At 39.7% G+C, this 14,546-nt stretch overlaps 1 protein-coding gene across 2 annotated transcripts in view; it reads left to right on the top strand.

Annotated features, from left to right (window-relative positions):
• Nucleotides 1-14,546, top strand: part of PER3 (period circadian regulator 3) — a 65,413-nt gene that overhangs the window by 23,417 nt on the left and 27,450 nt on the right. The window contains exons 14-16 of one of the 2 annotated variants that reach the window (XM_081224799.1): nt 8,987-9,119; nt 9,887-10,011; nt 10,257-10,442. In XM_081224799.1, the coding sequence (XP_081080925.1) occupies nt 8,987-9,119; nt 9,887-10,011; nt 10,257-10,442 (444 nt within the window). The remainder of the gene's footprint in view (nt 1-8,986; nt 9,120-9,886; nt 10,012-10,256; nt 10,443-14,546) is intronic. The other variant, XM_081224800.1, reaches the window with a different exon arrangement.

Below are 14,546 nucleotides of genomic sequence, written 5' to 3'. Positions count from 1 at the left end.
ATCCTGCCAGAGAAAATTCTTTGTGGAGATTGTAATCTAAACTTTCTAGATGTTTTCTTCATTGTCTGATCCAGTCCGTGCGACTTGCTGCTGCCTTGGCCTGCGACCGCATGTTAGTGCCACAGTCGTACACCCTGACCTCTGGAATTTCTTCTCAGGGTAGAAATCCTTTCTAACCTCCTTCTTTATTCCGTTTCTTATCACCCGTCATTGCATTGATCTCGTAATACCATCAGTACTGTTGTTTTTTTTTTTTTTTTTTTTTTTTTTTGCGGTACATGGGCCTCTCACTGTTGTGGCCTCTCCCGTTGTGAAGCACAGGCTCCAGACATGCAGGCTCAGCGGCCATGGCTCACGGGCCTAGCTGCTCTGTGGCATGTGGGATCTTCCCGGACCGGGGCACGAACCCATATCCCGTACGTTGGCAGGCGGACTTTCAACCACTGCACCACCAGGGAAGCCCAGTACTATTGTTTTGAAGGCTATATATTTAAGCATCATCCATATTCAGTCATTCAACATTTTATAAAATTTAAGCTATACCTAACTCTGTGTACTTAGGCTACTATTTTAGAAACTGAAATTTTCTTACTACTTAGCTATGTGCTATATTTGACTAATACACATAGGATGCCACTTTGGGGGGAAGTTATGCCATTTGGAATAACTTTGGAGAACTACTGTTATTTGGGCGTCTTGTTTTTATTAACAGCTTAAGACCTACAAGTTTAAAGAGCTAGTAAAAAAATCTTTATTACTCTTTATTGAAGAGAAACAAGAAGGTGACTTAAAGATAGAAAACGTTGTAATTTGAATATTAGAAATTGAGTAGAGCTATACACCAATGAAAAGGAAAACACCAAATGGTCATTGTATATATATTTTATTATATGCAGAGTGCTGGAGCACGCAAGAACATAAGGTTTTAAGTATGTATGTTTACCTTTCTTATAAAGGCAGGTTATGCTTTAGAATAGAATAAGAAGGGAAACTTTTGGGTTTCCCTGATGGTGCAGTGGTTAAGAGTCCGCCTACCGGTTCAGGGGACACGGGTTCGATCTCTGGTCCGGGAGGATCCCACATGCCACGGAGCAACTAAGCCCGTGAGATACAACTACTGGGCCTGCACTCTAGAGTCCATGAGCCACAACTACTGAGCCTGCGTGCCGCAGCTACTGAAGCCCATGCACCTGGAGCTCACGTTCCGCAGCAAGAGAGGCCACCACAGTGAGAAGCCCGTGCACCGCAACAAAGAGTAGCCCCCGCTCGCCGCAACTAGAGAAAGCCCACGTGCAGCAATGAAGACCCAACGCAGCCAAAAATAAATAAATTAAATAAATAAATTTAAAAAAAAAGAAGGGAAACTTTTAAACTTATTGTGGAAGGGCAAGGAACAACAAAGAGATGTAAAGTCCCATCCTCAGCTATACAGACCGATGCCAACTGCCAGAGAAGTAATTGGGGAAATTGGGGAAGACAGTGTTCTACTGCGAGGGTGATGCAAAGCCCAAGTGAAAGAAGATGATTCATACACTGAACTAACTCAGAGTGAGAGTGCTTTGGTTTCTGCTCAGGGAGAGCTGGAAAGAGCATCATTCCAAACTTATGAGGAAAAAAGCCAGATGGACAGCAAGTTCGTGTTCTTTCTTGAACCCATCAGAGTGCTGATATAGGGCAGCCAGCACGCCTAAAATCTGAGGAGAGGCACATACTTGCAAGAAGTGAGGTAAGTGCTGAATCCTGTGACTGACTGATTCAAGTCACCTACAAGAGACAGACCTTCTCTGAGGCACAGTGCAGGGAAGACCAAAGCCTGGAAGTGGAGCAGATGTTGGAAAAAAGAGCTCTCAGGAAACCAGCCTCCACCTGAAGCACAGAGTGTCACTAGAGGGATCTGAAAGCTGTCATACAGTGAGTGAAACCATAGCAACAACAAACCTCAGACCTGGCCTAAAGCTTAATTAGATTAACCAGAACACAGACCTAGCGGAAGGAAAGGCATGCCCAGTCCCTACTGTCTTATACGTGTTCAGTTTTCAGCAAATTATGAAGCATATGGAAAGCAAGGAAGAAACCTCCTAAGAGACAAAGCAGTCATCTGAACAAGAACAAGAGTCGGGTAGGACACAGATGTTGGAAATAACTCTGAATAATAAATACATTAAAGGCTGTAATGGACAAAGTAGGTAACATGCAAAAACCGCCGAAGTAATCACAGCATTGAGATGGGACACGAAAGAAAGGATCAGATGGAAATGTTAGAAATGCTGGAGATGAATATATGCCTTTGGTGGGCACTCAACCAAGAAAAGAATCAGTAAACTTGAAGATAGATAAATAGAAATTACGCAGCTGAAACACAAAGAGAAAGGAACATACAAGATAGAGCCTTTTAGGAATGATCTAACATGTGAGTAATTGGAATCCCAGGAAAAATACTTGAAATAATGGCTGATTTTCCAGATTCAAAGAACATCAAGTAGCATAAATACAAAATGAAAAGAAAAGAAAAAGAAAAAACAATAAAAACACCACACACTTGGGCATATCATATTCAAACTGAAATAAAACCAAAGAGAATATCTTGATGGCAACCAAAGGAAAATGATAGATTACAGAAAAACAAAGATAAGAATAAGAATTACAGGAGACATTTCTTCAGAGACTGAACGTTAGGACACAATAGAGTAACATCTTCAAAGGAAAGAAACCGTCAACGTAGAATGGTACACGCAGTGGGAAGTATCTTTCAGAAATGAAGGAGATATAAAGATTTTTCTCAAACAAAAACTATGGGAATGTATTGCCAGCAGATCTGTTCTATAAGAATCCTAAAGGAATTTGTAAAGGTAGAAGGAACATGATGTCAGACGTAACACTTGAATCTACACAAAGAAATGGAAAGCACTGGAAGTGAAATAAATGAAGATAAAATAAATTTTATTTTTTACTTATTTTTAATTACTGTAAAACATAACTAACTCAAGCAACAATAGTATTCTGCATGTATAACATATGTAAAAATACTGCAAAGGATGGGAGTGAGGTATTAGGAATATACTGTGTAAATTCTTTCCACGTTATAGTATTTGGAGTATACTATTTGGAGATAGAAACTGAGTCCTTAAAGATGTATATTGTAAACTTTAAGACAATTATTAGTAAAAGTTTTTAAAGAAGTATAAATGATGTCAGTAGAGGTGTTAAAATGTAATTTAAAACACTTAACCCATGGGCTTCCCTGGTGGTGCAGTGGTTGAGAATCTGCCTGCTAATGCAAGGGACATGGGTTTGAGCCCTGGTCTGGGAGGATCCCACATGCCACGGAGCAACTGGGCCCATGAGCCACAACTACTGAGCCTGCGCGTCTGGAGCCTGTGCTCCACAGCAAGAGAGGCCGCAATAGTGAGAGGCCTGCGCACCGCGATGAAGAGTGGCCCCCGCTTGCCACAACTAGAGAAAGCCCGCGCACAGAAACGAAGACCCAACACAGCAAAAATAAATAACTTAATTAATAAACTCCTACCCCCAACATCTTCTTTAAAAAAAAACAAAACAAAAAAACACTTAACCCAAAATGAGGTAGAAAAGGAGGAAAAAAGAAACAAAAAACCCAGATGGAACAAATGGAAAACAGCTAGCAAGAGGTACATTTTAATCCAGCTACATCAATCACATTAAATGTGAATGATCTCAATATACCAGTGAAAAGACTTAGAAATTGTGAAATTGGATGAAAAAACAAGATGCAGCTACCTATTATCTACAAAACCCCATTTTGAAAATTAAAAACATAGGTTAAAAGTAAAAGGTTAGAAAAGATATACCATGCTAACAGGAATCAAAAGAAAACTGGAAAGCTATATTAAGGTCAGACACAGTAGACTTTAGAACAAGGGCTTCAGAGAGATATTGCATAAAGACAAGGGGAGTGATTCTCTGAGAATATAAAACCTGTTTATGCACCTAACATCAGAGCTTCAAAATACACGAAGCAAAAACTGATTAAAAACTTCAAGGAGAAATAAACAAATCCACGGTGATAGTCGGGGACTGCAGCAAATCAAAACCATGATGAGATATCAGCTCACACCTGTCAGAATGGCCGTCGTCAAAAGGACAAGAAATAGCAAGTGTTGGTGAGGACGAGGAGGAAAGGGAACCCGTTTACACTGTTGGTGGGAATGTAAATTGGTGCAGCCTCTGTGGAAAAAAGTATGGAGCTTCCTCAAAAAATTAAAAATAGAACTACCCTATGATCCAGCAGTCCCATTTATGAGTATTTATCTGAAGAAAACGAAGACACTAATTTGAAAAGATATGTGCGCCACTATGTTCACTGCGGAATTATTTACAATAACCAAGATATGGAAACAACCTAAGTGTGCGTCCGTGGATGATTGGATAAAGAAACTGGTATAGAGAGAGAACGGAATCCTATTTGGCTACAAAAAAAGAATGACATCTTCCTTGTGACAACATGGATGGACCTCAGGAGTATTATGCTACATGAAATAAGTCAGAGAAGGGCAAATAGCATATGATTTCACTTGTATGTGGAATCCAAAAATACAAAGCTCACAGATACAGAGAATAAATCGGTGATTGCCAGAGGGGAAGGGGGTTGGGAGGTGGGCAAAATGGGTGAAGGGGATCAGAAGGTACAAATTTCCATCTATAAAACAAACAAATCATAAGGATGTAATGTGCAGCTTGGTGACCATAGTCAGTGATACTGTACTGCAGATTTGAAAGAAAAAAATTCTATAACTTTATATGGTGACAGATGGTAACTAGATTATTGTGATCATTTTGCAGTGTATACAAATGTTGATGCATTATGTTGTACACTTGAGGCTGATAGAATGTTGCCTGTCAATTATACTTCAATTTTTTAAATATAAATTTCTAGAAGAAAACATAGGAGAAAATCTTTGTAATCTTGGGTTTGGAAAGAGGTTTTAGATATGACATCAAAAGCATGATCCATAAAAGAAAGAAATTGATAAATTAGACTTTATTGAAATTAAAACTGTTTCTTTGAAAGACATTGGTAAGACATTGGTAAGACAATGAAAAGATAAAATATTTGCAAATTATGTATAAAGAGCTGTATCCAGAATACATAAAGAACTCTCAAAATTTAACAATAAGAAGTTAAACATCCCAATTTTAAAATGGTCAAGAGATCTAAACACCTTTTTTTTCTTTTTTTTTGCGGTACACGGGCCTCTCACTGCTGTGGCCTCTCCCCTTGCAGAGCACAGGCTCCGGACGCGCAGGCTCAGCGGCCATGGCTCAGGGGCCCAGCCGCTCCGCAGCATGTGGGATCTTCCTGGACCGGGGCACGAACCCGCGCCCCCTGCATTGGCAGGCAGACTCTCAACCACTGTGCCACCAGGGAAGCCCCAGATCTAAACACTTTTCCAGTGAAGATGTATAGATGGCAAATAGCATATGAAACAACACTCAATCTCATTGGTCATTAGCAAGTTAAAAACACATCACACACCCGTTAAAATGGCTAAAATTAAAAGAACGAAAACTGACAATACTAAGTTCTGGCAAGAATGCAGAGTAACTGGAGCTCTCACATGTTGCTGAGGGTAATGTAAAATTGTGCAGCCACTTTGGAAAATGCGGCAATTTATTATAAAGTTAAATATCTTATAAGCTTACCATATTACTCAGCAATTCCATTCTTAGTTATTTACCCAAGTGAAATAAAGAAGCAAGTTCACACAAAATCCTGTCTGAAAATGTTTGTTACACTTTATTCACACTCACCAAAAATTGGAAACAGCAGGTGAGTAGATAAACTGTGATACATCCACCCAATGGAATACTACTCAACAATAAAGAAAAATGAACTTGGGCTTCCCTGGTGGCGCAGTGGTTGAGAGTCCGCCTGCCGATGCAGGGGACACGGGTTCGTGCCCCGGTCCGGGAAGATCCCACATGCCACGGAGCGGCTGGGCCCGTGAGCCATGGCCGCTGAGCCTGGGCGTCCGGAGCCTGTGCTCCGCAACGGGAGAGGCCACAACAGTGAGGGGCCCGCGTACCACAAAAAAAAAAAAAAAAAAAAAGAAACAAAAAGAAAAATGAACTTGATTCATGCAACAATGCAGATGGATCTTAAATGCATTTTGCTAAGTTAAAGAAGCCACAGCTAAAAGGTTGCATGTTGTGTGGTTCTGTTCTGGGAAGGCATTACTTCTGGAATACACTAGGTCCAGAAAACAGATCAGTACTTGCTAAGGTTGCAGGATGTGTTGACTGCAAAGAGGCAGCTGGAGGGAAATGTTTGAGTGAGAGTAATGTTCTGTTTGTTACTCTGGTGGTGGAATCACAACTGGCTGTGCATTTGTTAAAACTCATAGATCTGTTGTACCTCACCCCACCCCAGAATGTAGAGGGAACCCAAGATGAGGTATAGGCTGTGACAAGTGACCCTAACCAAGGTACAAACTAATGGCATAAACGTCCTGAAGGAGGTGGGGGAGAAAGTTGCTGAGTAGCTTTGGAAATCGGTGTCTTCACTGGACACCCCAGCACTAAATCCAAAACATAAATGTACACAAACACAGTATTCAGGAAACTGATTTCTCACCATAGTGCAAGCTAGCAATTCTGAAGCTACTTTACATACAGAGTAGAATTGAGCAAGTAGGCAACCACATTGCAGATAATGAGATTCCTCGCTGCTGGAGAGGGACATAGCAAGTGAGCAGAGGGAATGCTAGCGTGAACTCGGTGCTGGATTGGAGTTAAAGGTATCAGCATGAACTCGTGCCTTTTTGCTTAATGGATGGATGGACGGATGGACAGACAAGGGTTGATATACATACAGATATATATTTGTTTTGTCCATTGAGGGGACCTACAAGGAGGGACACATTTAGCAGTGAGCACACCCAGCACCCAAGTCTTGGTTCCTCTGTGTTTTTCCCGTAAAAGAAACCAGAGAAGTAAGGAAGTGCTCAAGAAAAAAGGGAGAAAATGGCATGTCCGAGGGACACAGGAGACAACTTGAAAGAGCACCTAATGACCAAAACTGAAACAATTTGAGCAACAAAATAAATAATGATAGTATTGGATTATAACACAGCAAATGAGTATCCAGGAGTCCCTGCTGGATATGATAAATGATTGGATGAATAAATAAAAGGGAAAGGGGAGAAGGGAAACTCTTCCTAATAGAAAAAGCTTGATTAATACATGTAGGAGTAAAAAAATAGGAAATTGCGATTAGAATGCCACAGTAGTCATTATGCTGTACGCCTTAAACTTACTACTGTATGTCAATTATATTTCAGTAAGACTTAGAGAATAAAGAAAGAATTCCACAGTAGTAACTGTTGCAGGGCATATCCTCCAGTGAGTGCTAAAATTAGATGAAAGTTTTTTTAAAATTGTGGTTTTAGGTGTGTAATTTACTGTTTTTAAATGTGCAGTCTGGTGGCATTAAATATATTCACAGTGTTGTGCAAACAATAGGTGTAAGTATAAAAGAAACAGGATATTTGCATGGCTTCAGAGTATTCCTCCGAACATATATTGCTTACATCTTTTATTACATTGTAAAATAGTAACTTTACATAAGAGAAACCTGGCAGGCATCTCCGTAACCAATGATCAAGGTTAATGTGTCAATAATAAAACATATCACCATCATGCACTGCACTTCTGTGGCAATTTTCCCCAAGATGCATGACCTCAACCTAATCATAAGAAAACACCAGAGAAACGCAAATGGAGGGGCATTTCTAAAAAATTCCTGCCCCGTACTCTTCAAAAGTGTCAGGATCATGAAGGACAAGGAAAGACTAAGGAGGCATTTGACAACTAAATTCACTTGTGACATCCTGGTTGGACTTCTGGACCAGAAAAGTGACACTTAGTGGGAAAACAGGTGAAATCCAAATTTCCTAGTATCATTCATTTTCCTATGGTTATGTGAGGTGTGACATTAGTGGAAGCTGGGTGAATGGTATATGGGAACTCTACCATTTTTGTAACCCTCTGAGACCTTCAAGTTGAAAATTATTAAAAAATAAGGTAAAATGAATGAGTGAAAGTGAAGCATTTTTCCATAATTCCCTCTGAAAATAGAGAAGCCTCTTCCAAGCAGCTAAACTAACCTTTATTAATAGCATCAACAGTAGCTAATATTTCTCAGTCTCTCAACAGCATTTGCATAATTCTTTGCTGTTCTTCCTTGAAATAATTTCCCCTCTTCATTTCCATGTCACCAGACCTTGCAGGATCTGTCTCTTCCTGGATAAGTCTCCTTTACTGGCTTATTCTCTACTGAAAGTTCAAGTTCTTCAGTGCTCCAGCCTGAGGTCTTTTTTCCTCTCTCTATACCTCCGCTATCTGATACGGTAGCCACTAACCACATTTTGCAATTTAAATTCAAATTAATTACAAATAAATAAAATGTGAAATTTAGTTCCTCAGTTGCTATAGCCACACTTCAAATGCTAGTCTCTGGGTCTGGTGTTAGTGGCTACCAGGTTGGACAGCACAGATAAAGGACAATTCTGTCATTGTAGAACGTTCTGTTGGACACCGGTTCAACACGGGCAGTGCCGTGTACTCTCCGTTGCAGCACATCAGCAATGCACTGTGTCTGTCATTCCCCTTAGTGATGCCGGGATCAATCAGTTGTACAGGTAGTAACATTGTGAAGGTCCCCGTCAACCTTTCACCTTTGGTTTTATTCCTTGGTAATCTTTGCCTGAAGCAGTTGTGTTACTCCTCTTTTAAAAAGATACATATGAAATTATTCATGTAATTGTTCTGGGTGATATCTTTCTATATCAGTGCATTTAGATCTGAGCTCATTTTTAATAACTACGTAATATTGACTGTATATGTCCTAAAGTATCATGTATATCCCAAAGTACTATTTAATTTTGCTAAATAAGTACATATTCTCAAGCATGTGATATTTTAAATTGTGCATCCTTTCATTCTCTTTCAGATGAGCAGAAGGCCTTTTCTTCCTTCCAGACATTAAAAAATAATAGCATGTACACCGAGTCTTGTGAGGATTTGAGAAGGGATCAGCGTAGCCCATCCTATCAGCAAATAAGCTGTATTGATAGTGTTATCAGGTATGAGACGCAAGGTTTGATAACATGTTAGTTTTTCCAGAAGCATATGTTGTCACTGTGGGGCCTTTATATCATTTGTGTGTGTGTGTGTGTGTGGTATGCGGGCCTCTCACTGCTGTGGCCTCTCCCGCCACGGAGCACAGGCTCCGGACGCGCAGGCTCAGCGGCCATGGCTCACGGGCCCAGCCGCTCCGTGGCATGTGGGATCTTCCCAGACCAGGGCACAAGCCCGTGTCCCCTGCATTGGCAGGTGGACTCCCAACCACTGCGCCACCAGGGAAGCCCTATATCATTTTTTTAACAGCTGTTCATTTTTCACTATAAATCAGTGGATATCTACTACTTACAACTCATGAACATTTTGGGGGATGCAGAAAATTAGAAGATACATCCCTTCTTTGAATATAGTTGAGAAGACAAGACCTACGCTCATAAAAATAGAGATTTGACGATCAATTCAAGACCATAGTCAGGGAAATGTAACAACCCTGTGATGTAGGCCAGGATGGTCAGGGAAGCCTTCACCCAGGAAGAAAGTGAGGGACTTCCCTGGTGGTCCAGTGGTTAAGACTCTGCGCTCCCACTGCAGGGGCACAGGGTTCGATCCCTGTTGGGGAAACTAAGATCCCACATGGTGCGCAGCGCGGCCAAAAAAAAAAAAAGAATGTGAAATACCCCAAACAGAGGTGGCGTGAGAAAAGCAGAAAGGTGGAAGATGGCAAAGTTGGGGGCAGGTAGGTATACACAACCGAATTACCTTGTTGCAGGTACCTGAAGAGCTACAACATTCCAGCTTTGAAGAGAAAGTGTAACTCCTGTACAAATACGACTTCCTCATCCTCGGAAGAAGACGGACAAAGCCACAGAGCAGATGATGTCCAAGCACTGCAAGGTGACAGGAATGCCTTTCATAGTTAGATCAAGAGAGTTATTACAAAGCCACCCCTCTGTTTTCTCTCTAATCTTTTGACTTTAATTATTTCATTGTAATCACAAAGAATCCTTTGTATAATCACAAAGAATCCGCATTGCCTCTTTATGGCCAGTAGGTTTTAACTTGTCAGTTATAAGTGTGTGTAAACTGTTTGGGTCTTTAATAATGAATTTCTGGTTGGGAATTTTTCTTTTCACTGTCAGTTGCTCTTACATCACCAGCTGTTTCTCAGATCCCAGCCGTACCTACATCAGAAATGCCAGCTAGTAGATGGTCCACAGATGCTGAAGGAGGAGCTCCACAGACCCTGACCGAGGCGGCTCTGAGCCTGGACGTGAGGCAGTGCAGCTACAGCAGCACCGTTGTTCACATGCCACCACCGAAGTCAGGTACCACGGTACCTTCTATTTTAAAATACACTCAACGTTAAATACACCGTTGTGAGAAAACAAGTCATTAATGCCATTTACTTAGCAATGACATCTAAATTATAAATACTTTTTTCTTTAATTCAGTTACAGTATTTTTGGAAATATCATCACGTTTATGTTGGTTACATATTTTGGACTGTATTTCTTAGTTATGTCCTTTGCCAATCAACTCTTGACACACATAAGGCGCCTAGAATAGTACCTGATACATAATAATAAGCCCTCAATTATTGATGGGACTGCCTTGGGTCACTTTGTTGCTGACCTTGAAAGAAAGTGTCCGATTCAAACTTGGACTGTAGTTGTGACTAGATGGGTCATATATACATTCAGATTTTGTTTGGTAAACAATGAGGACAGTATGTTTGAAATGCTCTTCCTTTAACATAATGATTTGGTGAACTGTTCTGATGTCTTCTTTTTATTCCTTTTTACTGTCTCCTGTCCTTTTTCACTTTTGCATTATTCATAAGGATTTGGTGGATGAGGAAATGGTGACAAACGTGTTCAATCAGGTTTTCGGATTATGTCTAACACCTTTGCTAGTCTTCAGGGGTATATAAGTTACCATATGCTGAGCTGTGACTGTGTACCATTCCCTGCCCCTAGTTCTTCATATAAGTTAATTCATTTAATCCTCACAACCACCCTTTGAGGTGGAGAACGTTATGTTACTAGGTGGATTGTGGATTGGTGGGAAAAGGCCAGGTCGACAGCTGTTGTGAGACTAGATTATTTCTGTTTGTTTTTTTATTATATTATTGATATTATATTATACTATTAGATGATTTCTGTATACCTTATTCTGTTATTTCTATTATTTCTAATTAGCCACAGATAGAGTTTTTTTGGAGTTAAGCTAGTCCATCAGGAGAGGAGCAGATGTGTGTTTTTTAGTGTACCTGTTCTTAAATACTTTGGATTCCTATGTGGGTGTGTAGATGTCAGTGACACAGTCCATGCAAGGTAGGGCCTCACCCAACATGGAAAGCTCTTTTTTTGACTGTGCCACTATACTTTGTATACTCTGGTTTTATATTACTGTTTTGAAAGAACCTATACTACAGTCGACATGCTTTCATTCAAAGAATAAGGGATATTTACTGATAATCATTTCTCCTGACCTTAAACCAGTCTCAGCATCTACAGGTGCTCATCTTTATTCTAAGGAGAGAAAGCAGAATCAGAGCCCAGATGTTCTTGAACTGCATCTGTCTTTTGCTTTCTGGAAAGCCCGTACTCCTGGAGTTTATACCTTATGCTAATAATGAGTTGGGTCTGAGGACCATGACCCCACATGCATTTCTCTGCAAGTTATTACTTCTGTTTTATATATGGAACAATTAAGGCACGAACAGGTTAAGTAACAACATGCCCAAAGTCACACAGCAAACGAGTGGCAGAGTAGTGAATCAAACACTGACAATTAGTCTCCAGAAGCCATTGCCATTACAGATATTTTTAAATCTATAGCAGGGTTGATGGAGTATGAGATATAAAAATTAGCTAAAAAGCCAAGAGATAAACTAAAATGTAATTTTTAAAAACAAATAATCCAAAAGAAGGACAGGAAAGGACGATTAGGGCAACAACAACAGCAATAAAACCAGGGAACCTATCAAACCAATAAAATAATAGCTCTAAATCCAACTAAGTCTGTAATTACATAAAATGGCAGAAGTTGTCAGAACAGATAAAAATAAATCAAGACCCAAGTATGTGCTGTCTGCAGAGTACAGTTTAAATACAAATTCACAAATGGGTTGAGAACAATTGGATGGGGAAGATGCACAAGCCAAACAACACACCTAAAAAGGCTGAGTGCCTGTATTAATAATAGACTTCAGGAGGGAGTCTCACCAGAGACATTTCATTGTGACAAAGCAGCCAGTTCATCAGGAAGACATAACAAACATGGAAGTGTTTTCACTCATAACAGACCTTTAAAGATATGAAGCAAAAATTGAATGAGAGAAAGTCTTTCCATAATCATAGTTGAAGAACTTAACACCCATTTTCTGCAAATGATAAAATATCTTAACGAAATAGATGATCTGAACAGTGCGGTCAGTCACTTGACCTAATTGATATCTAGAGAACACACAATAACTGTGTTATATATATTCTTTTCAAGTGCACATGATATGTTCACTGAGATATACAATAGGTTGGGATGTAATACAAGTCTCAAATTTGAAATAATTGATGTTTTACAAACTACACTCTTCGGCTAGAGTTAATTCAATTAGAAATCAGTAAAAGTGAGATAAAGAGATTAATAACTTGAAATGCTAATGTTAGAGAAGAAAAGTCTCAAATCAGGGATCTAAAGTTCCACCTTAAGAAGCTAGCCAAAAAGAAAACAAACCAAAAACAAAAACAAAATAAACCCAGGTAGAAGGAGGGAAGTAATAGAGATAAAAGCAGAAATCAACAAAGTAAAAAACAGACAGTACAGAAAATTAAAGCTCAAAGTTGCTTCTCTGAAGATGAACAAAAATTGATAAACCCTTTATGCCAGTACCACACAGTTTTCATTCCTATAGTTTTATAGTAAGTCTTGAAATCAGGTAGTGTAAATCCTTCAACTTTGTTCATTTTCAAGATTGCTTTGAATATTCTAATTCAAAAAGTCCTGCAGCTGGGCTTCCCTCATGGTGCAGCAGTTAAGAATCCGCCTGCCAATGCAGGGGACACGGGTTCGATCCCTGGTCCAGGAAGATCCCACATACCGTGGAGCAGCTAAGCCCGAGCACCACAACTACTGAGCCTGTGCTCTAGAGCCCATGAGCCACAGCTACTGAAGCCTGCGTGCCTAGAGTCTGTGCTCCGCAACAAGAGAAGCCACAACGAGAAGCCCGCACACCGAAACGAAGAGTAGCCTCCACTCACTGCAACTAGAGAAAGCCCACGCGCAGCAACGAAGACCCAACGCAGCCAAAAATAAATAAATTAAGTAAATAAATTTTTTTAAAAATTAAAAAAAAAGCCCTGCAGGGATTTGAATTGATATATTGAATCTGTATATCAACTTGGGGAGAATTGGTATCTCAAAAATATAGAGTCCTCTAATCCATGAACCTGGTATATCTATTCATTTATTTAGGTATTCTTTTTTTTTTTTTTTTTTTTTGCGGTATGCGGGCCTCTCACTGTTGTGGCCTCTCCCGTTGCAGAGCACAGGCTCCGGATGCGCAGGCTCAGCGGCCATGGCTCACGGGCCCAGCCGCTCCGCGGCATATGGGATCCTCCCGGACCGGGGCACAAACCCGTATCCCCTGCATCGGCAGGCGGACTCTCAACCACTGTGCCACCAGGGAGGCCCTATTTAGGTATTCTTAAATTCCTCACAGTAATATCTTACAGTTTTCAGTGTACAGGTCTTGCATATCTTTTGAGTTTTAACCTCAAGTATTTCATATTATAAATAGGATTATTTTTAATGTCAGTTTCCAATTATTTGTTGCTAGTATATAGAAATATAATTGATTTTTGTATATTAATCTTTTATTCTACGGGCTTGCTAAACTCACTTATTAGTTCTAGAAACTTTTTGTCGATTACATAGGATTTTCTACATGTATGATCATGTCTATGAAAGTCAGTTTTACTTCATTTCCAATCTTCTTTTTAATCTTTTTTTTTGTTTGTTCTTTGCCTTCTTGAACTGGCTAGAACCTCTAATAAATAATGAATAAAAGTTGAAAGAGCAACTATTCTTATGTTTTTCCTGATCTTGGAGAAAAAACATTAATTATGTTAGTCCTAGGTTTTTCATAAACGTACTTTATCAAATTGAGGACGTTCCTTTCTATTCCTAATAGCCTCAGAATTTTTTTTTAATCAGAAATGGGTGTTGGATTTTGTCAAATCTCTCCATCTGTTGAGATGATCGTAAGATTTTTCTTTTTTAGTTTCTTTTTCAGTTTGTTAATATGATGAATTAACTATTTTTATTTCATTCAGTTTATTTAAACTGAAAAAAAAAACCAGTTCACCCATTTCACGCACCCGCCCCACCTCTGGCAACCACCAATCTGTTCTCCGTATCTGTGAGCTTGA

Source organism: Mesoplodon bidens (assembly GCF_964165515.1).
Source record: "Mesoplodon bidens genome assembly, chromosome: 2".
Taxonomy (NCBI): Eukaryota; Metazoa; Chordata; class Mammalia; order Artiodactyla; family Ziphiidae; genus Mesoplodon; species Mesoplodon bidens.
This window is presented reverse-complemented; position numbering and strand designations above follow the sequence as displayed.